The sequence below is a fragment of the Zootoca vivipara genome, chromosome 12, assembly GCF_963506605.1.
Source record: "Zootoca vivipara chromosome 12, rZooViv1.1, whole genome shotgun sequence".
In the NCBI taxonomy this organism is placed as follows: domain Eukaryota; kingdom Metazoa; phylum Chordata; class Lepidosauria; order Squamata; family Lacertidae; genus Zootoca; species Zootoca vivipara.
The window spans coordinates 15,537,556-15,564,707 of NC_083287.1; the positions used below are offsets into that span (position 1 = coordinate 15,537,556).

At 43.2% G+C, this 27,152-nt stretch overlaps 1 protein-coding gene across 1 annotated transcript in view; it reads right to left on the reverse strand.

Moving 5' to 3' along the window:
- TGFBR2 (transforming growth factor beta receptor 2) overlaps positions 1-27,152 on the reverse strand; it is a 63,354-nt gene that overhangs the window by 8,588 nt on the left and 27,614 nt on the right. The window contains exons 3-5 of the mRNA XM_035130371.2: positions 23,319-23,506; positions 6,155-6,960; positions 5,154-5,295 (exon numbers count right to left, since the gene is read on the reverse strand). Coding sequence (XP_034986262.1) covers positions 5,154-5,295; positions 6,155-6,960; positions 23,319-23,506 — 1,136 coding nt within the window. The remainder of the gene's footprint in view (positions 1-5,153; positions 5,296-6,154; positions 6,961-23,318; positions 23,507-27,152) is intronic.

Genomic DNA, 27,152 nt, shown 5'->3' on the forward strand with positions numbered 1-27,152 from the left:
GCCTGTCAAGCCTCTGCTTAAAGACCTCCAAAGAAGGAGACTCCACCACACTCCTTGGTAGCAAATTCCACTGCCAAACAGCTCTTACTGTCAGGAAGTTCTTCCTAATGTTTAGGTGGAATCTTCTTTCTTGAAGTTTGAATCCATTGCTCCGTGTCCGCTTCTCTGGAGCAGCAGAAAACAATCTTTCTCCCTTCTCCATATGACATCCTTTCATATATTTGAACATGGCTATCATATCACCCCTTAACCTTCTCTTCTCCAGGCTAAACATACCCAGCTCTCTAAGCCGTACCTCATAAGGCATCGTTTCCAGGCCTTTGACCATTTTGGTTGCCCTCTTCTGGACACGTTCCAGCTTGTCAGTATCCTTCTTGAACTGTGGTGCCCAGAACTGGACACAGTACTCCAGGTGAGGTCTGACCAGAGCAGAATACAGTGGTACTATTACTTCCCTAGATCTAGATGCTATACTCCTATTGATGCAGCCCAGAATTGCACTTCTATCTGTTGAGACTTACAACTTTGGAATTCAAAACAGAGGCTCACAGCTTGGAGAATTTAAGACAGAACCCAGTCTTAAGAATTTATGTCAGACACTCCTCAGGCTACAATATCAACCCAACAAAGTGCCATAGCAGAACAAAGGGCAGAATAGTACTGAGGAATAATCTACTAAAGAACAGAAGTAGAAAAGAAAACGATAGAACGCTTCTTGCTGCCATTTATAGCTCCCAGCTGAAACCACTCCAACCATCAATGATCTACAGCCCACATTGGACAATGATGCTTCCCTCTCTCACTGGCCTTAAATGGTAGGGCTTGTTCCTTCTTATAGATCACCCCCTGCCCCAAAACAACAATAACTCCAAACCCTAACACAACTACTCACTAGCAACAACAGGCCCCCCATAACAGAGGTTTGGACACAGGGCCCAGCCCCCTGTGGCAGATTCAGATGGCAACTCTGTTCCCATGTCTACTACAGCAACACTATACCTTTTTATTATTATTATTACAGGGCCTAAATATTTAATCTGCAACATCTGGGCTTCAGTCACCTGCTCCTCTTCTCAGTGTGATATATGCTATCATATGGCAACAATGCCCTTTTGCATTCTACACAGGACAAGGAAGGCCGTCTCTATGCAAGAATACATACATGGGTCCAAATCTGGCATCAGAAATAGCAATACAGTGGTACCTCTGGTTGTGAACAGGATCCGTTCCAGAGCTCTGGTCGCATCCCAAGGAATTTGCAACCAGAGGTGCTGCTTCTGCGCATGCGTGCGGCATGGGTTTGCCATGTTACCCTGGGTTTGCCATATACCAGGCATCCCCAAACTGCGGCCCTCCAGATGTTTTGGCCTACAACTCCCATGATCCCTAGCTAACAGGACCAGTGGTCAGGGATGATGGGGAATGTAGTCCAAAACATCTGGAGGGCCGAAGTTTGGGGGTGCCTGCCATATACGTATCCCGAAGGATACATAACCGGAGGTGAATGCAACTAGAGGTACCACTGTATTCCAAATCGCATGGGGAAACACTACAACCTCACAAGAAGCTATTGGCTTGGTTCGCACATCACAAGAAGCCAAACGATGGCTTACCAGGACCATGTTAATGCTCCTGGAGAAGGGCTAACACATACTTTGCTCCCCCCTAGTCTTTTTAACTCGAACCTGTAACTAAAGCCAAGACTGGCTTTGCATGTTGTCTGAGCAACAGATCTTGGTTAAGTTGTCTCTCTTCCTTAACAGTGTTAGAAACTTAAATATGAAAGCTGGGAGCTAAATGGCACCTTAAACCTAGGTTATGGGCACAACAATGGAATGTCTAGGCGCGCTTTTTTTTATAACATGAATGCAAAGCTGAAAATGAATGAACTGCAACTAAGCTATTATGTTCTTTTTTCTTAAGCGGGTCTCTTCTCCAGTCTTCAAAGAGTAGCTGGAAGTAGGGAGGCAGAAAAAGGTCCTCCTTTCCTTCCACTCTGCAGTTTTAATCTGAAACCTTGGGCTCAGAAACTGCTCACGCTAATGAAATTCCCTGTCGCAAAATGCGCCTAGAACAAGGGGAGGTTTGAACACTGTTCATAGCCATGATCTGTAACCAATAAGAAACTCTGGCTTAGTGTCATGGGTAAGCACAGTCTCTGTAAGTGACTTTAGCATTGCCTTCCTGGGGCAAAGGAATTTCAAAGGGAAACCGCAACATGCTTAAGTGACAATACAAGGGGTTTGATGAAGTCTCTTGTGGACTGAAGCAAGGCAAAGGATTTTTAACACATTATGTGTAATCATTGGCTTATCAATGCCAGGATACCTGCGTTAACAACTGTTTTGTGAATTACCGCAGATAATTAGGTACTTGTGACTGTATATAGCTTTTGGCATTTTGTTTCCCTCTGACCTCATTGTTAACATTCCCCCTCCCTCCCACCGGTTTCCTCAAGCCATGCGTACGCATTCCTGTAACACAAGGATAACACTCATGCTTCAAAGGAAGTGGACTATAATCTCGAAAGTTTATGCCATAATAAACGTGCCACAAAAGGAGCCACAAGGCACTTCATTACTTTTGCTGCAAGAGACTAACTATGCTATCCTTCTAGGGAAAGACATCTTCTACAAACATTATAGCCTAGAAGAAATACGTTTCCTGAGATTCTGCCACATGAACTGTTCCATACATATATCCCATCAAAAAAGTGAACTGTCAGTCTATTTATACCTGCATACTTTCCTGTCTTACTGTAGGTGCATAATGTTTCACAGTTTGTATGTTTACAGTTGTTATAATTTTAAATTGTTACTATTCTACCATTACAATTAAGGTGTTGGTACTAGAATAGAGAGCCCTATATCGCTTGGGACCCAAGTACAGTGGTTCCTTGACTTACGAAGTACTCAACTTACGAAATTTTGAGTTACGAATTTTTTAAAAAGGCCACACGCTTATGTTTTTTTCGACATCCGAAAGGAAAACCGTTGCGGTTTAGATGGGGTTTTCTCGACTTACGAATTTTAGATGCGGTTTACTCGACCTACGAATTTTTTCGTTTCCAATGCATTCCTATGGGAAACCGCTTTTTTCGACTTACAATCTTTTCGACCTACGAATGTGCATTCGAAATGGATTAAATTCGTAAGTCGAGGGACCACTGTACCTAAAAAGAGCATGACTCTCCATAGCATCCATCTCAGGTCTTGTGATTGGCAAGGGAAGCCCTGCTGGCGGTGTCTCTGGGTGGCTGTTGCCCAACAGGCATGGGCCAATGACGGTGCCTTCTTAGTGGTAGCTCCCTGTTTGTGAAATGCCTTCCCTGGTGAAGTGTGCTTGCCTCCCTTCATCATTACAGCACAGAAGAAATTTAAAACACATTCTTTCCTACCCAGGCATTTCCATTACATTTTTAATTGCTTTATTTTAACTTCTTTGAGTGTTTGCTGCTCTGAGCATCTCTGGGAGGAAGGGTGAGCTAGACATGTAATAAAAATAAATACATAAGATTGCAGAGAACGGCTGCACTTTGCACCTTTTGGGGGAAATCCACACTGCTTTATCTCATTTAGCAAAGCTGCCCTAGTTTTATTTCTCATATGGGTATAATATCGATCATCATAATAGCTTATTTTGGCTGGCTGGCAAGGTTATTTTATCAGTAATGTGCAATTCCGTGATTATTAATTTTCCAGCACTCCCCTGTTTGGCCCAGGTTTTGCACTCTCGTTTGCTGCAACGTGATGTCTTATCATCTGCAATGAATCCTTTTTTTCCTGTTTTTTAGAAACTTTTTTCCCTCTTTTTTTAGGAGGGAAATTTATAAGGGGCTTAGATAAAGTAGCACAGTCCCCAGTCCCCCCCCAATCTTTCCTGGCAAAAGCCTGATTATTTTAATTTCAGGCAGCTCTGTGACTTCCTGAGTGGAGCGCTGCTGGGAGAGTGCTTGTCTTTCCCTAGGCATTATTCCAGAGTCCTCAAACAGTCATCAGGCACCAGCAAGGATGAAAGAGTTTTCCTCAACAAACATCCATGCTTTAAAAGGAACATTCTGTGGAATGATGTAAGCCAAAACGCTAAGGAAGGAAAGCAATAATAATGATGATGAAAAGTATCTTACCAGCTTTTCTGTTTCCTCATGAAACATTTTTTTCAAAAAAAACAAAACACAAAGCAGCAGCAGCGGCAAAGGTCAAACCAGAAACTCAGAAACGACCTTTGGAAGACCTAAAAGTGTGTCACAATCTGAAGAATTTAAAAACATACCTTCCTCCCAGCCCTGCCAGCATGGAACACCTGTGCTCAGAGACCTGTACGGGTTACTGATTTGCAACTGGGCCAAGTTCAGAGGGCTACTAACAGCATATAAAGCCCTCAGCAGCTTGGAACCAGTTGACTTGTGAAACAGTCTGATTCCATATATGCCTACTTGACTACTTCACTCCAGGAAACTGGCAGTGTTACAGATGACACATGATGATTAAAATAAAATAAAATAAAATAACAATACAGCCATACCTTGGAAGTCGAAATGAACCTGTTCTGGAAGTCCGTTTGACTTCCAAAACGTTCGGAAACCAAATTGTGGGTTCTGATTGGCTGCAAGAAGCTCCATCAGATGTTCGGCTTCCAAAGAACGTTTGCAAACCGGAACACTCACTTCCGGGTTTCGGTCGTTTGGGAGCCAAAACGTTCAAGAACTAGGCTGTTCGAAAACCAAGGTATGACTGTAATGATGATAATCATTGTTATTGTTATACTTATACCCCACTCATCTGGCTGGGCGGCTTACTTGTTCAGCAGTTTTAAGAAATCTTTTTTTAAACATAAAACAAAAAGCAACACTTTGGAATCCCTGCCTACTGATACTCTTTTCAGTGCTTCCTAAAAACATTTAGGTTTTAGGAAGTGGTGCTCAGTGGTTCTAGAAATGGTTTGGAATGATGATACATAACTAGCCCAGGATGACAGATCACCTGTGTAAATCACACGCTACTACTCCAGCTTTCTTGAAAGAAAAGGGAAGGGCCCATGTTAAATAAATTAACAGTATTTTTTGGGGTGGGGAGGATTCCTACAACCTTTAGAGCTAAGCAGCATGTAAAAACATAAAAATACAACTCCACAAGGGATCACATGAAACATACCTCCGACACTGTTGCAGCGAGATGTCATTTCCCACAGAACCAAAGCCATGGAATATACGTCAGTTTGTTTGAAGGACTCGACGTTATCCAAGTTCATTCTGGATTCCAGGACTTCGGGAGCCATGTACCTTGCTGTGCCAACCTGTCAGCATTCACAAAATGGTTACAAAATTATTTTTGGTGGAGTAACCTGTTTGACTGTGCACGTTGAGCTTTCTGTGCTTGTCTTTTTATTATTATTAAAAAATATTATTATTTTCTTTTAAAAAATGGCAGCAGCAAGTTTCGAACATTCCATTGCAACTACAAAATCCAGGTTGTAACTGTGCACATGAAGAGGCAGTGCAAAGCAGACAGGAGAATCTGAGATCGCAAGGTTTCACCACTACCCCCAATGGTATTTCAACGTCTTGTAAGCACAAGTAGTTGACAGCCATTCATGAATGGAAAAGAAGAGTAGAGAGTCACATTTTGTGGGCACTATTAGGGTACGGGGCAAAACCTATCCCTGCATCCTGAAAACTGAGACTTTGCTGACAAAGATCATGCACTGCAGGGGGTTGGACTAGATGGCCCCTGGGGTTCCTTCCAACTCTATGAATCTATGCAGGGGAGAAGGATGTGCGTCCCCTGCAATGACTAATTGTCCAAACCCTGCCCTCCAAACACATTCAAGCCATCACAGTACAGTGGTACCTTGGAAGTCCGTTCGACTTCCAAAACGTTCAGGAACCAAATTGCAGCTTCTGATTGGCTGCAGGAAGCTCCTGAAGCCAATCGGAAACCGCAGAAGTCTCATCGGACGTTCAGGTTCCAAATAACGTTTGAAAACCGGAACAATCACTTCGAGTTTCTAATCGTTCGGGAGCCAAAACATTAGACTCCCAAGGCGTTTGAAAACCAAGGTACGACTTCAGTGGACATTTTGCCAAGCCCTGTTTTAAATCTTCCAGCTTTGGCTCCTTCCTTGCTTCCCCCCTCTGCCCTGTCGTACGGCTCACCTGCCCACTGTTAGCCAGGTCATCTACGGAGAGGGTGGGATCCAGCCGCAGTGATAGCCCAAAGTCACAGAGGCAGCAGGTCAAATCGTTCTTCACCAGGATATTGGAGCTCTTGAGGTCTCTGTGGACAATGGGCGTCTTGGGTCGGCCGCAAGGTGTGTGATCGCTGTGAAGATGGGCGATCCCTCGGGCCAAAGACCCGCCCAGTTTCCAGAGGTCCTCCCAGCTAATGATGTGCTTTATAAGGTACTCCTGCAAATTCCCCCTCGAGTGGAAGGCAGTGATCAGCCAGTACTGTTTGCCTACATCCGTCTTGCGCTCCTCGGCTGTGAGGAACTGCAAGATATTTTCGTGCTTCAGGTTTATGTCGGAGAAGATGTCTTTCTCTGTCTTCCAGGAGACGTACTCTTCGTAGGAGAAGATCTTGACCGCCACGGTTTCAAACTGCTCCGATGTGTTTTGTTTCAGTTTAGCCTTGTAGACTTCAGCGAAGCGCCCTTTCCCCACGAGGGTGTCCAGCTCAATGGGCAGGAGCTCGGTATTGTGGTTGATGTTATTGGCGCAAGTAGAGCTGATGTCAGAGCAATCGTCGTCCATCATGATGGCGCAAACATCGCTGCAGTCTTTATGCTTCCTGGACTTCACGTTCTTCTCCCATGCGTTGTTAAGCTTCCTCCTCCTCTGGATACGGTAGCAGTAAAATATAAGGATCACGGCTTTGGCAATCACCAGCAGCGGGACGAGGCTTATCAGCGCAACTTTGGAAATCACATTGTTCACGTCTTCCTCTGGTATTTCAGTGATATCTGGTAGAATGAGATAAATAATATTGCTGAAGCTGCTATGGCAATGGAGGCATTTTACTGTAAGGTGAATTCATGTTAATACTGTAGTTCACTTCAACCTACAACCAGAATCTGCAAAAACTTCGCCATTCTACAAACACCAAACTTCTGTTTCTCAAGCATCATTCAACTGTGCCACTCAAATCCCACTAAATACATACCGAACGGACTCCTTTGTACATACGGTGGCAAACCCCCCCCCCAAAAAAAAACACCAGTTCAGGCAATGCTGAACTGTTACTTTTTCTCCTGGGTAAAAATAGATTTGGGCGAAACAAAGTGGAGGGCAATTCTTGCTTACTTGCAAATTTGGTGGGCTTACACTAACATATATGCAGAATGGGGGGGGGGGTCTGGACCAATTTCTGACTGCAGCAAGCCCGGTGAAAAGTGATTCTAGCCAGAACCTGTACAGAGATTGCAATTCCTTGTCGCTGTTGGTATGTGACAGTATCTAGAAAAAGAGGAAGCTGTCACAGAAAGGCTTTGTTTCGTAAGCCCCTTTAAAAAATAATAAAAAAAGCTTTAAGAAGTTTAGTCTAGACTAAAGGATGTGTCATCATTATTCTTGTGACCAAGTTAGTTTAGCAAAGCAAGATGTATACTTTGAGATTATGGTGTGTGTGTGTGTGTGTGTGTGTGTGTGTGTGTGTGTGTGTGTGTGTGAAAACTCTCAACAGCTGAAAGTCTAGTCTGAGTAAGAGGCACAATGGAACTTTCAACCACAGTGGAATGAGCGGCTTGTGTCATCACACACTTGCGTTTTCTATCTAGCAATTCAGTTCACAGTAGAAATTTCAACTATTTTGAGGGTGGGGGGAGCCCAAATGCTTGGGGGAATACCGCGGAGGCATTCGCCAATTTCATTCTATTAAAATATTAAACTTTTTTTCCCCAAATAAAATGGTATCAAGTCATGAGAGGAGATGCTGAAACAAATCCACTCACTTTTTAAAAGCTTTTTTAAAGAAAACAACAACAGGTCAGCAGTTTCCCACAAGATGACATGAGTTAAGGAAGTGAAAGAAAATTAATGAAGATTCAAACTAGGGCTGAACTACATGTTACATGTAAAAAAACAAACAAACCACAGCCTGGCACACCCCCTTTTTTTGTACAAGAAAAACTGCTTGGAGAATGGCAAAAAAAGGAAAGGCGGTGTTTAACACTTCCCCCTCCTGCTGGAATTGTCTGAAATTAAAGAAAGATTTGCAGTCCCTGGGATGATGGGTTCAGCATGGACACTTACTGGGGGGTGGGGGTGGTTCCTGGCCTATTTAATGTCACCCAAAATGTATGACTACTCAACATTTAGTGGCCTAGCGAAAATATCCATCCACTTTAAATGGGGTCTCAGATGGAAAGCTTCAGTGATCTCAACTGGGCTTCACAGGATTTCAGCATGGCAGCTGCTGGCTTTTATGAACCACTTTCATGGCATTTGCCAAGCAGCAGGTGCACCGCAATACACCCTTAGCTTGTTGCACGTAGCCCAGGAACTGTTTTGTCCTCTAGGCTGAATTCTGGACATCACATTGGGATTGTGAGAGAGAAGGGGCAGTTGTTGCCCAGCTCTGGGTACTCCCATTGCCCCATGATGGCTGACCCTGCTCCTTGGCACAGAATAGTACACCAAAAATTTGCTATGGATGCATCATTTTCAGCAGCGAGTCACAAAACAAGCAAAGCCCAGATTCATCTCTAAATAGCTCCTGTGAGTGTCTGTCACTTTAAGAGAGGAAAGATATCATGCAGGAAGTGAGGACTAGCAGTGGGAAAGGGACAGGAAGGAGCAAGCAGAGAGAGAGAGAAAACTACAGTAGTTTGTGTTTGAAGCAACTAAGCAGTTTTCTTGAACAACGGAATAACATCACACCTGCCCTGCTTTGAAGATCTTTAGGGCTACTTGGTTAATGATGCATTGCCTTGGCGATGGCCTTTTTTGAAAGGAAGTTATTGGCTTACATACATACAAGCATAATTTTATTTGTATGATGCCTTTCGATGGTTAAAACCATGCTCAACGTGGCTTTCAACGTGAAAAAAAATACACAAAGATGCAAACATAACAAAAGTAGTCATTAAAAAAATGGAACACTGAAAAGTACACAACCAAATCAAACCTTTTCCACATGGATCACAACAAGGTCTAAAACAAAGATACACAAATTTAATACCACAAACAGCAACAAAGTCCCTAAAGAAAACCCAATAGTCTGTTCAGCAGCCTCAGCTTTTGTAGCTGGAGTCAGTCAGGACCCCTCCCTCTTAGGCCAGGTGGGAAAAGGCTTGCAAGGCAGGGAGCAGGTCTTCCAGGGCTCAAAACCTTGATTTAGGACACAGGAGGGAAAGCTCTCGGCCCTGGGTCTAACCAGGCATCTGACTTTGGCTTGCAAGGCCATTTGGGGCAAGCCACAGCACCCAGTGCTTGCCCCAAATGGCCCCACTCTCTTGCCCCCCCCAAAGGAAAAAAAATGGAAGTACATTTCCAAAATATAAGATAAGTTCAACAACTTATGTATTGATAAAATACATATTTTGTTATGTGCAAATGGCTTTAAATACCTATTAGGTCCATAAATGACCATATAGCACAGGCATCCCCAAACTGCAGCCCTCCAGATGTTTTGGCCTACAATTCCCATGATCCCTAGCTAACAGGACCAGTGGTCAGGGATGATGGGAATTGTAGTCCAAAACAACTGGAGGGCTGAAGTTTGGGGGTGCCTGATATAGCATATATTAAACACACAAAAAACAGTGACAATTTGTTGTTGACAAAGGACAGCTGGACATATAAAGGGACTCATTACCTTCAGTAGCTTAGGGCCTCATCAAACCTAAATCGGGCCCTGACACCACCTGTCAATTATCTGACGCCAGGCACAGGAACCTGGTATCTTCGATCTAAGCACTAATTGTCGAGATCAAAGATCTCTCATCTTTGTTTTTAGCATTAAGAACCCTAGTGCTATGCTCAGTGATGAGCCCCGCATGCTCTTTAAAAGGCAGCAAGAAGAGAGGCTTACCCTGGATACAAGTCTCAGCTGCTGGCTTTTACCGAAAAACCACAGGTAGGTTGAAATCAGAATCATCTGTCAAAAATGGCCCACAGAGGGTGGGTTAGTACTAGATCTGGCCTTTAGGCTGGAAAAGACTCCCTAGCCGTAATTTAGGATATGGAGTTAGATCCAGACTTTGGCCGCAATCCTAAATCCACATATATGGGACTTAAGAGTGGCTGGGGAAACCCAGCCAGATGGGCGGGGTATAAACAAACAAACAAACAAACAAACAAACAAATATTATTATTATTATTATTATTATTATTATTATTATTATTAGCTTCACTGAATTCAACAGGTGCATACACAGACTCATTGAAATCAAAGGGACTTGAGTTAAGGCTCATTCATACTTCTCTTCACCTCGCCACTTTCCCCCAAGAAAACCCATGGTTTAGTACTGAATAGGAAGAAACAGAAATCAGATTTTCTGCCAATAGCTATTTGTTCCAATTTAGTACTAAAGAGCGAGTTTTCTGGGGGAAAGCAGTGGCGGCAAAACTGCCCAGACCAGAGCCTAGAAAGCATGGGTGACTCCTTGGAAACACAGTTAACACATTTACTGCAAGATTCTGATCCGAGTAGGTCCCTTTTTGTTGCCAGGTTTCTGAGTACAGTCTTAGCTTATAAGAGGAAAAATGGATTACTTTATGATTATTGATCTCGCTTAAATAATACTGATTTATAGTGATAATCTGATATTTTAAGTGCTGTATTGCTCTTATTTCAACGGAATTTAGAAATTTATGATTTTAGATATGTATTTTAATTTTATTAATTTTATTTTGTCATATTTGCTTTGTTGTACAATGTATATTGGTATTGAATATGGACCTATGGCCGTAATAAACTATCTATCTATCTATCTATCTATCTATCTATCTATCAAGCATGGGACAAGCGGAAACGGCTTGGACCTATGTTTTTAAAGAACAGGACAAGCAGAAGTGTGGATAAGCTCAGAGTCTAAGGAAGTATGACGGAATCTGGATCAAAGCCATTGTTTCTAGATACCAGTTGCTGGGAATCCCAAATGGGGGCTCAGGTCCTGCTTGCGTGGTGAGGCCCCAGACCCCCTAGCTCCCCCCCCCCCAAATAAATACACAAACACAAGTATATTGGGTTAATGGGATAAATAAGGCCACCACTTTATTGGTTACAGATGTGAGCTTAGGCAATTAGGTGAAGCAAGCCTATATCCTGACTCCTGTCCGGCTACAGGAAGTCTCTTAAGGGTCAACCACCAGAAGGGGGAGCCCTATGATGTACATAAATTGAGCACCCCCAGGGTCACTGTTGGGGTCGTGGCATGACCCTAGCCCACGCCCAGGCTTCGGACAGCAACCACACCCCCGGATCTCTTTAACGGGATACCCTTCACGTGGAGGGGCAGTCAGAGGAACAACCTTCCCTCCCATAATAAGGCTTACCCAATGCCTAACCGCCAATCGAGCCAAAGGCTCACCACCAAAACCCTCATACCTGCAACCAACACTTAATGCCCTCTACGATATTGGCCAGCCAAAAATCAATGCCCATGTCCGAAAGGTGAATTCCACTTTCATGAAACAGGGCCTCCTGGTCAAACGTGATGGCAGGGTGCCGGGAGACATGGGTTTTTGTCATTATCACACACTGCTTCCAACATTGTTCCTTATGTAATCTCCTGTCTGTGATCTTCCACTTTCATATAGCAATTGCCCTTGACCCTCCAACACAGTCCAGGAGCAAAGGAAGCTTTCCTCCAAAAAAGTGGTGGTGGTAAAATCTCTCTCATCTCCCCACCCTCCAATATGCAAAGCTGTAACAGTAATGCAAGTCATTCTTAATCACATTAAGTATGCCTATGCAAATGAAACAGTGTCCAGAATTAAAGCCCAAGCCACTCAAATTCATGTACTTTTGTTTAAATAACAAAATACTCTTTTTCGAGAGCTTTAGATGGGTGTAACTGAACATCAGGCGAGAAGGAAAAGAAAACGATGGAACAAAAATAGTTCTGTTGGACTTCCTTGCTTTGAATTCAGGTGTGTACAAAGACAGCCATCACACTTGTCTGTTCCGACTCTCAATGTGCTGCAAACTGGAATGTGTTTGAAAAGCTGACTAGGCAAGTATATTTAGAAACTGTAGCCTCGGTGTCCGCATCGCACTACTGATTCTCTTGCTTCCGGGGTTTTTGTGGGTTTTAGCGTAGGGGTTTTAGCGTAGAGGCAGGGAATCTTGGGGCTAGTGAATCACACTGGTACTCTGGTAATAACACTCATGGACTATTATAACAGATGGACCTATCGTGGCAGAGTATAAACCAGTTGTAAGCAGATGTTAAAACTGCAACAGGTTAATATTAAAGTATCCAAGGCTGCTTTGTTGAGTGCTGATAAATTATTAAGGAACAAGACGATAGATATAAAATGTATCCTCTAACTTGTATAACTAGTATCCTTCAACTTGTATACGTTTAGCGTTATCTGTTACTGTTCACTAATAATTTTCTGGAACAAAGCGATCACTCTAGACTGGCTACATTTCCCCAGATGATACACATTAACCTCCATTATTATATTCACCTCTGGTTTGATCCTGCGTAAGTTCCCAAAATTACTGTTTTGCCAGTTTTAGTTACACCTTAGATCCACCTGCAATTATTGAAATCTTTTCTGTGACAACTCTGCAGGGTTAAAGACTTTTGTCTAAGCAGTGCAATTTCTATCACATGTGTCAGCCAGGGAAAGATTATTTCATTTTATAGAATTCAGTACCAAGGTTGGCAAAGCTCACTTTTCCGGAGGATGAGAGTTATCCTCATAAATGAGATTCCTCTTCCCACTCTCCCATTTCAGTATTTTGAAAAATGAAAAACAAAACACAGAGGTACACTAGACCTGATCCACCCAAGTCCTTCTTATGGGGCATGCATTTGATAATTTATTAAGAAAATGTATACACCACTGTAACATTTTTGGTAGAGTCCCCCAATCCGTACCATTTGTAGAAACTTTAAAAAATCAGAATACAATGCAGACAAATAAAATAGTACAAATAAAGATCAGAATACAATAAATGCTTTGCTACAATTCCATAAATTCAAATGGCACCTAAGCAGGAGAGCACCCTCAATCATCCAAACAGGCCTAGGAGAGCAACTGGGTTTTTAGAAGACATTTGGAGCATCAGATAGAGCTTCCTGAATTTCTTTTGGGAGAGTATTTCAGCATTGCAGCTGAAAAGGCCCATTTGTGAGGTGTTTCCAAACTTGGCGATCTACAGGCGACCATATGGCTAGCAGGGTCCCTTCCGATTGTGGTAAAGATCAGTTTGACCTACAGTTACATACTGTTGAGGATGTTTTAAGGCCATTGGCGCAAAGCCTTATAAACAGAACTGAGAACTATATAAAACACACACACACACACCAAAAACAAAACCCCAAATGAGCAGACTCGTACAAGTAACAGGCTGCAACCCTTTTAACGCTTGAGGTTTAACGTGGTACTTCCTGGAATGACGTTAGTGAATGAATATTGTAAATTCCAGCTCTAAAGGAAATTACACTGCACTTATGATCCATCCTTAAAAATAATCAAGAGCACAGTTTCCCAAGTTCTCAACAGCTGAGGCACACTTTTTTTATTTGAATTAAAACTGATGATACAATTCAGAGCAAAAAAAAATAACAATATTTACTTTGGGAGGTGTAAAGGCAAGTGCCACCCACGTTCCAAGGAGCCATGGCCTGTTTTCCAGCAGAAACTGCCAATGTTGGATGTATCCTGTATCCCTTGGAAGTGGGTGGCATCTTGTAGGATGCAGCCATAATGACTAGCAACCATTCATAGTCCTGTTCTCAATTATGATTTAGTGACCATCAATCCTAATGGTGCACAGGAAGTTACCGTTGATAACTCAGCCCACCTTCCAAAATCTAACAAACACCGTATTTTTCTGTGTATAAGACAGTGGTTTTTTTCATCATTTAAAAATGGTAAAAATTGGGGGTCGTCTTACACATGGATAGTGCAGAGGGGGGATGGGCGATTGGTGGCAGCCGGTGGCAGCCACGAGCAGGACATTGTAACCGGTGATTGGGCAGGTGACCTGCTGGCAATTGGCTGCTGCGGTGGTAATTGGGCGGGCAATTGGCAGCTGCTGGCGGTGAGTGGGCAGGTGACCTGCTGGCTTCATTGAGGCGTGTGGTTGGCAGCGGCAGTCAGGAGGGTGAGTGATTGCCAGCAATCCCCCCCCAAAAAAGTGCAACAACTCTGGGCAATCCCCCCATTTCCTTAATTTGGAGCCCCCCCAAATAGAGGTCGTCTTATACACGGCAGCGTGTTATACATGGGAAAATATGGTATTCACACCACCAATTTATTGTACCCCCTCATTTGTCACTGTCTGGTTCGCCAGGACACCACCTTTCTCAAACATCATATAGGTAAAGGGACCCCTGACCATTAAGTCCAGTCGCGGACAACTCTGGGGTTGCGGCGCTCATCTCGCTTTACTGGCCGAGGGAGCCGGGGTACAGCTTCCGGGTCATGACTCATGTGGCCAGCACGACTAAGCCGCTTCTGATGAACCAGAGCAGCGCAAGGAAACGCCGTTTACCTTCCTGCCGGATCGGTACCTATTTATCTACTTGCACTTTGACATGCTTCAAACTGCTAGGTGGGCAGGAGCTGGGATTGAGCAACGGGAGCTCACCCCGACGCGGGGATTTGAACCGCCGACCTTCTGATCAGCAAGCCCTAGGCTCAGGGGTTTAGACCACAGCGCCACCCACGTCCCAATCAAATATCATATACCTCTCTGCTATTTGGGGCATTATTCAGTCTAGAATTATTGTGAATGCATAGGCGCATGAATGCATTTATATGCTCTGGATAATCCAATCCTCTCCACTCATTAACACTTACATGGCAAGGTTAAACTGAAATCCAAGGGTGGCCTCATAAGCAAGCTGCAGTGCTAAGTTGGTACACAGGAAATTATTTAAATTCCTTTCCTATTGCCCCTTGCTTGTGAAATGTTTCCCCTGCTTTTTACCTTTCCATACTCTTTTCGAGCATCTAAAAGCCTTAGTAGTTCACCTTGGTTGTTTCTGAAGCATACATAATGCCATAAATGGGTGGGGGGAGGGGAGATCATGTCGCTCTGAGAACAAACCGTATTCTGCAGCATTACAGTAAATCAATACACCGGCAATGATTTGTTTAGCCAAATTGCCCGAAAACTACAAATGACGAACATTTGGGCAAATTATGTTTAGCATGTAGGCAATTTGCATGACAATCCAACACACTGTTTTAAAAAAAGTAATTTCTCCGGCTCAGCTGAGGTGCCTGTAAAGTCAGTTTCCAAGCAACGCTCCTGACAGGTTAAGACTTCAAACTAAGCTACGTGTTCAGAAAAGTCACATGAGAAGGTAGGCCCTTCTCAAGAGTGAAGCAATTCAGAGAGATGATGGAAAATCACATGTCTGAATACTCAGCACCTCACCCTGCCAGAAATATACAGAAAACTAAGAAATAAGCTAAGGAGGCTAGAGAACTAGTCCCCAACACGCTTTTTGACATGCTGCCCACATTTGTAATGCAACGGTAAACCACTGCTTGCAACAGGAAAGGGGTGAAACAGAAGTCAGTGACTCAGCAGTGCACACCAACTATGGATAAACCACAAGAGGCCATGTGAATGCAGCCAGAGGAGTAGCCCCCCATTCATTGTGAACTGGTTAAGTTTTAAAGAGACTTGGTTTTTTTTTAGGCTTTGGTTATGCAGGAATGCAACTATGGTATATATATTTGCAGCAGAGGCGTGGTTTTTTTTAAAGAAACCCATCTATAATAATGATAATAATAAATAAACACGAGATTTACAAATTCCTCCTGGAAAATTATGCAATACTTGTTCTTTAATTCAAGATAGTGGCTGGACACACAGGGGGTGGGGTTGGAGCGACAAAAAAAAGAGCGTCAACGATTATAAATGTTGAACAATGGTTATAAACGCTTATATCTTAGCCGAAAGATTGAAAAAAATCCTCCAAATTGTAATACAGGCTGGCTTTCTCCCTGGCTGGCTAATGCAGAGTAACATTAGAAATATTATAAATGTCCTGGAATATCTGGAATTGTGAATTGATAAACCATCTATCTCAATGGCGGTTGATGCAGAGAAAGCATTCGACAATATTTCTTGGAGATTCATGATAACCATTCTGTGGCATACGGAGATCAGAGACTCATTCTGTAATGGAATTCAGGCTATTTATACAAAACAGGAGGCAAAAATCATAATAAATGGGAACATAACAGAAGGATGTGAAATCAACAAAGGGACAAGACAGGGCTGTCTGCTTATATTTATTTTAGTAATGGAAGTTTTAAATAAGAAAATTAGAGATGAAAAGAATATTAAGGGCATAACACTGGGAAATAATACATATAAACTACGTGCGTTTCCGGATGATCTTATTATTACAACCGAAAACCCTAAAGAGGGTCTAGTAAAAACCTTGGAAATAATCAATAATTATGGAAAGGTAGCAGGATTCAAACTGAATATAAGTAAAACCAAACTTATGGCAAAAAACCTTTCTCCGGCAGAGAAAGAAGAAATCGAAAAGATAGCAAATCTTAAAATTTGTCATAAAATAAAATACTTGGGAATATCGCTAACTACTAAAAACATAAACCTTTACCAAGACAATTATATCAAGGCATGGGCAGAAGTTAAAAGGAATATGGAGATTTGGAGCAACTTAAAACTTCTTGGGGTGGGGGGCATATGTCTGCTGTTCGGCATGCCACATAGAATTCACACCTAATTTCTACTTTTTTGCTGCTCCCCATCCCCATTTTGGAAAGAAATGTTCTCTCTTAGCCTTTCCTTCCAAAATCGGGACATTTCCTTGAAAAGAGTTATATAAAGAGCTACTAAAAGCACATTGGCATTATACTTTGCTTTTGAAGACAAGGTTTTCCACTGTAATACCACCGCACTCCAAGTTCCAGTTTGTTCAGGTCGTCTGCCAGACTGACACAATTTGGTTTGGCAAAGAAAGCCCATAAACCTAAACCAACAGATACCACTCAGTCTCAAATCTGTTTCCCCATGCAAGTCCCCACCACCACTCCACATCTCAGTACAACATTTAACAACATGGGATTGTGCATGCTTAAAAGAGCATCTCACTGACTCACAGAGTGTGGTTAAAAGTTGCCATTATCAAAATGAATCACATCCATTTTGCTACAGCACATGCCGAGTTCCCGTTTCCCCACCCACCCAAAAGGTGTCAGTTTAAAAATAAAAATCTACGGGACATGCAGTCTTTAGATTTAATTCTACCCATTGCAAATATTTTCAATGTCAAGTTCCTTGGGTGCTCTCAATAACGATTACCGACAATGATATTTAAACATGGAGAAATGTGCCTTTAGAGAGACGAGGGTTAGAAATCTCAACTTCCACAAGATTAAGGATGGCAGTTCCTTTGTAACTCACCTGTTGCTAGCATCTTTGAGAAATCAGAATCTCTTTCTGCACTCACGATTTTATGTCTCTACACAACAAACAAACACACCTTTCTGCTTATTTAGACATAAGCAAGTGCTTCAGGGACGCGGGTGGTGCTGTGGGTTAAACCACAGAGCCTAGGGCTTGCCGATCAGAAGGTCAGCGGTTCGAATCCCCGCGACAGGGTGAGCTCCAGTTGCTGGTCCCAGCTCCTGCCAACCTAGCAGTTCGAAAGCACGTCAAAGTGCAAGTAGATAAATAGGTACCACTACAGCGGGAAGGTAAACAGCGTTTCTGTGTGCTGCTCTGGTTCGCCAGAAGCGGTTTTGTCATGCTGGCCATATCTTTAACTGTTTGGCATTTCAAGCTGATAGTACGCTTTTAAGAAAAAAATACAGTGGTACCTTGGTTCTCGAATGGCTTAAGTTGTCGAACAAATCGGCTCCCGAACGCCACAAACCCGGAAGCAAGTGTTTCGGTTTGCAAACATTTTTCAGAAGCCAAACGTCCAGCGCGGCTTCTGATTGGCTGCAGGACGGACACTCCTACAGCCAATTGGAAACCGCACCTTGGTTTTCGAATGGTTTTGGGAGTCAAATGGACTCCTGGAACGGATTAAGTTCAAGAACAAAGGTACCACTGTACACACATATATACACATACACACAAACAGTTGGGGGAGGGGGGAAGCTGGGGGCAAAATCCCCAACCAAACAAAGCGCTTTCAAAGAACATTCACATGAGGGCAACTCACTTTGCTGGTATTGACAAACCAGTAGTTGTTTAAATCTAGCTCCCGTCAGACCCAGCCAGCATGGTCAGGGATAATGGATGTTGCAATCCAATATCTGGGATGGGACCCCTACCTCGGCTATAGACAAAACGCATGGCCCAATCTTATCTGAATTAAATACAGCAGAGAGTCTATGCAGGGAAATGCACGCCCCACTATAGCAGCAAGAGCACACATGCACAAGACAAGAGCCACATGAAGGGTACATCTGGATGACAGTCCAAAAGACAAAATTATTACAGGCTATTATCCAGTTGTCTGGAGGAGCAGAGGACCAGCTGGCCACAATGTTCTGCTCAGAGTTAAACACAGACAGGAAACCGCATGTCTGATACTGTAAAAATCGTTTGTCTTCCTGCCATGGCTAACCAGGCGAGCAACCCAAAGGGGCTGTTTCCATTTAAGAGGAACACTAATCCACAACAATGAAAGCGGGATGACAATGTGCCAGTATGTCTTATGGAGGGAGTGCGAGTGCTGCAAAAGGAAGTTTGGGATTTCATCTGAGCATGCTCTTAAGTAGCCAAGCTCTGCTCTGGAGGCACAAACACCCTGGGCTACATCTGGAGAGGCGCTCTTGAATACTTCCTAGAGGAAAGTTCCCTATAACATCCCAAACACCAGCCGTTGAAGGCAGCACCAAAGCTCAAAACGTCTCGAGGCAAGAGCTGGAGAGCAGAATAAGGTATATTAGTTTGGGGGCAATAAGAAACAGGTTTGCCTTTTTTTGCTGGGAGGAGAGAGAAAAGGGAGAAAGAGAACCAGAGCATTAACACGCAGAAGTACCGTAGGTGATATGGAATATGGCTGGGCGGTATCTGGTCTTCAACCTTGTGATGTATCACCCAGCTAAACACTGCAATTTATCACGATGTCTGAAATAAGGATGGAGGCATGGAGAGGCATTGGCTGGCTTCACAGTTTTCCCCACATTGTGATTTCTGCATAGTGCATGCGCACACCCGCATACACACACACACACACACACACACACACACACACACACACACACATCATGATTTGTGATATATTGCCATGTCAAAAATTATGAAAGCGATATCACAAAATGGACTTCAAACCAGCAATGGACAATATATTGCCCAGCCCTGGTATGGAAGATCTCCTGGAACTGCAAGCAAAACTACAGAATACTGCCATTTCTCCCTGAGCATTACATATCCAGGATGAAGGCTGCCCTGGTTTGCTGGAAAGGATGGTCAATTCTAATTCATCTCGGGTCATTTCTAGATGACTATCAAACCTAAGCACACTCAAACCCACCCCTCCGTCCCAATTCAATGTAAAGCCAACACTTTTCCTGCTCAGTTAACACCTGTTGAGCTAGTGACTGCACTCTAAACACATTGGTTGGTTCTCTCCTTGTGGGTTTGTGTAGAAAAAAGTTGCAGGATTGAGCGTTTGAGAGCCAGTGTGGTGTAGTGGTTAAGACTTGTAATCTGGGGAACCGGGTTCGAGTCTCCACTCCTCCACATGCAGCTGCTGGGTGACCTTGGGCTAGTCACACTTCTCTGAAGTCTCTCAGCCCCACCCACCTCACAGGGTGTCTGTTGTGGGGGAGGAGGGGAAAGGAGATTGTTAGCCGCTTTGAGACTCCTTCGGGTAGTGATAAAGCGGGATATCAAATCCAAACTCCTCCTCCTCCTCTTCTTCTTCTTCTTCTTTTGTAGAGTATCAGTCTTTTAATAATACAGTGGTACCTCTACTTACAAATTTAATGCGTTCCGAACACACATTCGTAAGTAGAAAAAAATTGTAAGTCAAATCCCATAGGAATGCATTGGGAGAAAAAATTATTAAGTCGAAGCAACCCTATCTAAAAATTCGTAAGTAGAAAAAATCCTATCTAAACTACATCCAAGATGGCGGACGGAGCTCCATTCATAAGTAGAAACATTCGTAAGTAGAGTTATTCGTAAGTAGAGGTTACCACTGTATAGATGATTGACTAAAGTCTTTCCAGGAAGCAATGTATGGTATCCCTTTTCAGAGCAACAGCAACTACTCCAGGGGAATTTTGCAAAACACAACAGCCTTACTAGAAATGAGAACACAGCTTTTTGGCGTATTTCTGGGGCAAATTTTGCAAGCACCAAGACAGGAAATAACTCCAACAAGCCGACTGTACCCGGTTTGTGTAGTTTAAGCAGAAAACAAGTACAATCTGACTAATCTGCAAGAAGCCAGCCAAAATCTACAAGGGTGTGTTGTTTGGCTTTGGAATGCAGATCCCATAGCACTGACATATGATTAAAATTACTATTAGTCAAGTGAAACAGAGATGACTCACAGCAATAAGCACAGCCGGACTATGTGTTTCATAATTTGTTACACATTAGAAGCTATCAGTCTCTGCTCCACATATGAAAGGAAAGTGTGAGCCTCTGATATGCTCTACACATAGAATACACAATAAACAGATGTAGAGAGCATGCCACAAATTTCAGTAACAAGCTTAACCCACGGAGAAAGCAAAAACAACTGAGGCTTACTGCAGGGATGCATGAGTTGTACAATTCCCAATCCATTTGGGAGAAAATAGGAGTGCACTGATCCCACCCGTGCTAATGAAGTTAAGAAAAATGTGCATTACATTTGGGGCACCATCAGTGAAGAGGTGCTGTTTGACTTGTCAAAGTACTGCCTGTGTGTGTCCACTTGAGAGCTTATCCATTTAGAATTTAATTGCTTCTCCCCACCCCCACCCCTTCTCAAAATGCTTAAAGCAATGTGCAAAAATAACACAAGTTACAAGTGAAATAAAATCACCACTCACTTCATCATTAAAGCCAATGGGGAGCATTGAACTCCATTTTGGGGTTATGACAAATATTAGTGCAGGCAAAGGCAAACTCGGCCCTCCAGATGTTTTGAAACTACAATTCCCATCATCTCTAACCACTGGTCCTGTTAGCTAGGGATGGTGGGAGTTGTAGTCCCAAAACATCTGGAGGGCCGAGTTTGCCTTTGCCTGTATTAGTCCTACCTTGTGCCTGTGCCATCTCCAAATCCATTCTGGAGGATTGGGGAGAGACCTAGAACATATTTAGGGAGTACACAGGGGCAGCGGATGGAGAGATTGTTCTGTCTGCGCATGGAATTCTCCTTGCACAGCAGAACAATCTGTGTAGCGCTACATTTAAATACAACCCAACATCATAAAAACTACTAAAAAGCACCAACATACAGCAGAGTTACACCTACTTCAGTTAGCTAGGTTTAATACTGCATTTCAGGCTGCATAGCTCAGATGGTAGAGCACAAGGCTCTTAATCTCAGGGTCATGGGTTCGAGCCCCACGCTGGGCGAAAGATTCCCGAATTGTGAGGGGTTGGACTAGATGACCCTCGTGGTCCCTTCCAACTCTACAATTCTATGGCTCTAATCAGAAGTCCTCTGTGTCTCACCACCACTAATGCAGTGCCACCATGAAGAAGGCCAACAAACCCATGCAAAGGTGCTTGCAAAATTCCTGTTTAATTCTCATACATTTCTATAAAGTACCTTCCAAGTAGTTTTCTTCTACAGAGATGGGAAAGCAAAGACATGAAAGAAATCATTAAAGTCGGCTACTAGCACATACTTTGGCCACCTCATGAGAAGAGAAGAATCCTTGGAAAAGACCCTGATGTTGGGAAAGATTGAGGGCACTAGGAGAAGGGGACGTCAGAGGACAAGATGGTTGGACAGTATTCTCGAAGCTACCAACATGAGTTTGACCAAACTGCGGGAGGCAGTGGAAGACAGGAGTGCCTGGCGTGCTATGGTCCATGGGGTCACGAAGAGTCGGACACGACTAAACGACTAAACAACAACAACACTAGCACATTATCTACCTGACTGCCCTGCCAGCACAGAGATAATGCACTTCATTAAATAAGGCAGACAAGATAAAAAAATGCAAGTTTAATTTTTTTTTGCAGACAAGATCAAAGCCTAAGCCTCCCTCAGGTACTCTCATCAAGTGTCTTTACCAGCTGTGTAAAGATAGGGGTTTACAAAACGTGAAGGAGTAAACTTATAAAACACCACATAAGCCTGGCAATCCTCTGTTGTGGTTTTTGTGCTGTTCAGAGGTTCTGCAAGAATATATCAGCTTTCCTAATAATAAAAAGAGGATGACCAAAAAAACTGCATCGATCTTGACTTGAGATAAGTTTTTGCTTACCACACAATTCCTCCCTGGTCCTCCGCTTCGTACTCTCTCCTAATCTATTTATAGCGTTATGATTCACCCTTACTGAGCAGGCAAATTGCCTTGGCTTTATTCATTTCACGGAATCTATATACCGCTGGGTTGTTTAAGAAAACACACCCTCAAAGTGGTTTACAAATATAATAGAACAATAAAATTATAAGCCATTTTGGCTTGGAATCGACGTCTCTCTCCTTCGTTCCCTATATTCTGCAGCCTGTGGGCCAAATATGGCCCAAGGGGGCTCCTAATTTGGCCTATGAGGCCGTTCTATGCAAGTCATTCCCACCAGACCCACACCGGATGTGACGTCAGGGACTCACACGGCTACAAAGCACACTTGAGGAGGCTGGCGCATGTCATGTACACAAGCCACACGGAGTGCAACACGTCGCACGGCGTGCTGCGCAAGCATGTCGTGCCCACATCACGCAGCATGCATGTGTGACACTAACACGGCAGACAAAGTGACAAAACAGCTCCTCAATTTTTGATTCCTACTGGAACACCTCTGGCCTTTTCTACTGTGACAAAGGTTAGGATGTTTCATAACAGGAAATTCTATTATAAGAGGATATCCTAAAAAAAACAACCCCCCACCCGCACGCCACACCCGACAGCGTAACAGGAAGGGGGTAAGTGGAGGAAAGCAAATTAAAAGAGCAATGCATATTCAAAACAAAACCTTTACACACAAACAAACAAACAAACAAACAAAAACGCTTACCTGAGAAAATAAGTTCGTTGTTGCATTCTTCCTCTTTGCAGGAGCACATGAACAGCAAACCACCATCTCCCTTCATCTCTTTCATTATACATTTATCTGAATTGTAGTCACTCAAAATGTGCCCATGCAGCTTTTGTGCAGGATTGTGGCATATTGTTTCCAAGGTTATGTTTTCATCATTCTTCCTCCTGTAAAAGAATGGGTTTTTTAAAACAGCAGCAGCAGCAGCAGAAATAATTAAAACAATGGCAACATGAAACTGAAGGTAGAGGGGCTGGCATTCAAGGTAAAGCTAGCCAGTTGTCAAGTCTCATATAAACTTTGAAAATATCGCAGCTACAACTTCTCCGTAACTTATGCTGGGTTAGTTTTGGTGCCGCTGCTTGGGGGCAAATGGTTTGAAACGCATCTTTCCAGAGTGACAGTGCTATCCTTCACCCGAGTGAACTTACTTCTTTCCAAGATTCGTCAGCATGGAGTTTTGTGTCTGTAAGTTGTCTTGGGAACCAATTCGGATGAAAGGTGAGGCACAAGGAAGAATAAAAACAATGAAAACAAACATGCCCTGCATTCCACCTGTTCGTCGCATAACTCAAACTTGTACAACTTGTATTCCACTAAGATAAATGCCATGTATCATGGTCTACGTGATGTTTGCCCTCTCTCTCTCTTGCAATCTCAGACAGGTGTTCTAGTGAGCCTTTTGCAAGCACATGTCTAGTCCAACATGATGGATCATGGCAGATATAACCTAGAGATGCAAAAATCCCTAGGGTGTACATCTCAGATGTCCCCAACGTCAGCCTGACATATGAAGCTGACCAACTAGCAACAGGACCTTAGTTCAACATAACTTGCAGCTGATTTTTAAGACAGCCAACTGCCCAATAGGAATACAGAAATTTCAGAGTTGCCAGTCCCTGGGTCTGCACACATTGTTGCAAAGTTGCTCCACATGAAACCAGCCACTAGTACAACGGAAATGTGAGATTTTGTGATATCATGGGATTCATGCAAGGATGTAGGAAGACATCCCTGGTTCCGTTTTGCTGCAGTTCAGCTTCCAGCAAATCCAGTATTCTCCCCCATCTTGCTGTCCACTGTGGTAGAATTCACATCCTTTAATCATCGGTATGTTATTCTAAACCAGTCATGCCAATGCAAAGGAAACACCGGGGTGTGTGTTGTCAATTATGTACTGTTCATAGACAGAAAACAGCAGTAACAAATACCGATCATATTCATTTAACTGATTTCTCTTGCAGAGATGAGACCATTGAGCGAGCATTGACAATTTCCTCTCCCATTTCCGCTAGAATTCTCTGGCATCCCCCGATATAGGTGTTTGCAAGATATAGATGATCATTGTTTCATCCTTCTCTTATTCTTCAGGAAGAATAAACTAACCTAGTTTATTTATAGCAACTGATGTCTCTGCCTCTGCATCTGTGTGTTTAAACTTCCAGTAGGAGGAAGTCTGGCACTCCTCCAACAGTGCCATACCCTAGGACCAAACCTTTCTTCCGAATAGGATGAACAGGCTCTGGAAGAGGCAAAACCATTTCGAAAGCTGCACCCCTTCCTCCCTACTTCCTATGCAAAGGCGAACACTACAGCAGTGGCTAGGGTTTTCCCCTTTGGGGCTTCTGCCAGCTACAGCGCATGGCAAAGGCGACATCAAGTGGTTAGCTGTATTCTTCGTGGGAAGTCAGGAAGGTTGGTTTTCAGGTAACTTCCCAATCTGTCTTTCCTCACAGTGCTGGTTTTACATATAAGCTAAATAAGGGCCCCACTCTCTTGGGGCCCCCCCTGTTTAGAGAAGTTTTTAATGTTTGATGCTGTACTGTTTTTAATATTCGGTTGGAAGCCGCCCAGAGTGGCTGGGGAAACCCAGCCAGATGGGTGGGGTATAAATAATAATTTTTTATTATTATTATTCCAAAATATAAGATAAAAAACAAATAAAATAAAACCTACATACAGCAACATTGTTTTGTGTTGTGCAGGCTCCTATGATGTAAGTAATGGGCCCCACCTGCTAGCCTGCTCCCTAAAACATCACTGGTTTGCTCATTTCTATATACAGTGGAACCTCGGTTTTTGAACACCTCGGTTTACAAATTTTCGGTTTACGAACGCCGCGGACCCATCTGGAACGGATTAATTCACTTTCCATTACTTTCAATGGGAAAGTTCGCTTCAGTTTATGAACAGACTTCTGGAACCAATTACACCCATGCTTCAGGTTAAGTACGCTTCAGGTTGAGTACTCCGCGGACCCGTCTGGAACGGATTAATCCACTTTCCATTACTTTCAATGGGAAAGTTCGCTTCAGTTTATGAACGCTTCAGTTTATGAACAGACTTCCGGAACCAATTGTGTTCATAAACCGAGGTACCACTGTATAGGGTGCCTACATTCTGCACGTGCAAATGGCTTTAGATACCTATTAGGTCCATAAATGACCATACAGCATATATTCAACACAAAAAACAGTGGCAATTTGTTCTTGACAAAGGACAGCTGGACACATAAAGGGCCCCATTACCTTCAGGAGCTTAGGGCCTTATCAAACCTAAATCCGGCCCTGGCTAGAATCCAGAATGGTTGGGTGCTGTAATGCTGTGATGGGTCTCTTGTTGCAAGTCACAGCACTGACAGCTAACACTTCTCCAAGCCCCTCTTTTTGTTTACCAGCAGCCATGCACTGGAACTGTCTGTTCTCCTTACAAAGTTGCTAGGCAGGGTAAAAATCAGATCCAGCAAAATTTGAACTTGCATGAGCTTGTGCACACACACACACACACACACACACACCCAAACGCCCAATAAATCAAAATAAATTGGTACACTGCAGTTTGTTCTTTCCTTTGGCTTGTGTGAAGGCGGGTTTTCAGGCAGCTTGTGTTTTATATATAATTTTGCACAGCTGGATGTGTAACTTTGTTCCGATATTTCCAATGCTGACATACTATAGCACGTTATCAAGGACAGAATTACCGTATATATTTTAGAAAGGGATTTAAATATAAAGAAGGATCTGGCACCTTTGAAGAATGACACTTCATCGCTAAAACGGTGATAGGTACAGTGCTCATTTTTAATCTTGCATCCAATTGTAAAATTATCATGCTGCTGATCTTTTATATTAGTATAATATAGACGTTGCCAGTATGTATTTTAGTTTGTGCAGATTTTGCACGCGTACATGACATCTTCTTTGACTAGACACAAAGGTAAAAAGGTAAAGGACCCCTGGACGGTGAAGTCCAGTCAAAGGCGACTATGGGGTTGCGGCGCTCATCTCGCTTTCAGGCCGAGGGAGCCAGCATTTGTCCACAGGCAGCTTTTTGGGTCATGTGGCCAGCAGGACTAAACCACTTCTGGCGCACGGAACACTGTGATGGAAACCAGAGCGCATGGAAACACCATTTATCTTCCAACTGCAGCAGTACCTATTTATCTATTCGCACTGGTGTGCTTTTGAACCGCTAGGTTGGCAGAAGCTAGGACAGGGCAGCAGGAGCTCACTCCATCACAGGGATTCTGATCTGCTGATCGGCAAGCCCAAGAGGCTCAGTGGTTTAGACCATAGCGCCACCTGCGTCCCTACTAGACACAAACAGCAAAGTAATGTCATCACTTTTATCTATGCATCTAAAGTTTACTATTAAGGAACATCTTGTGATTTGATTCCATGACCTATCCAGGTTAGAAACATCAGATTGCAGTTTTGACAGATTTCACAACTCCATTAAGATGTGTGCCTGAAATCAAGAGTCACCACTACATTCCAGGGAATTCTGATACTCTCAAAGCAAGAATAATTCATA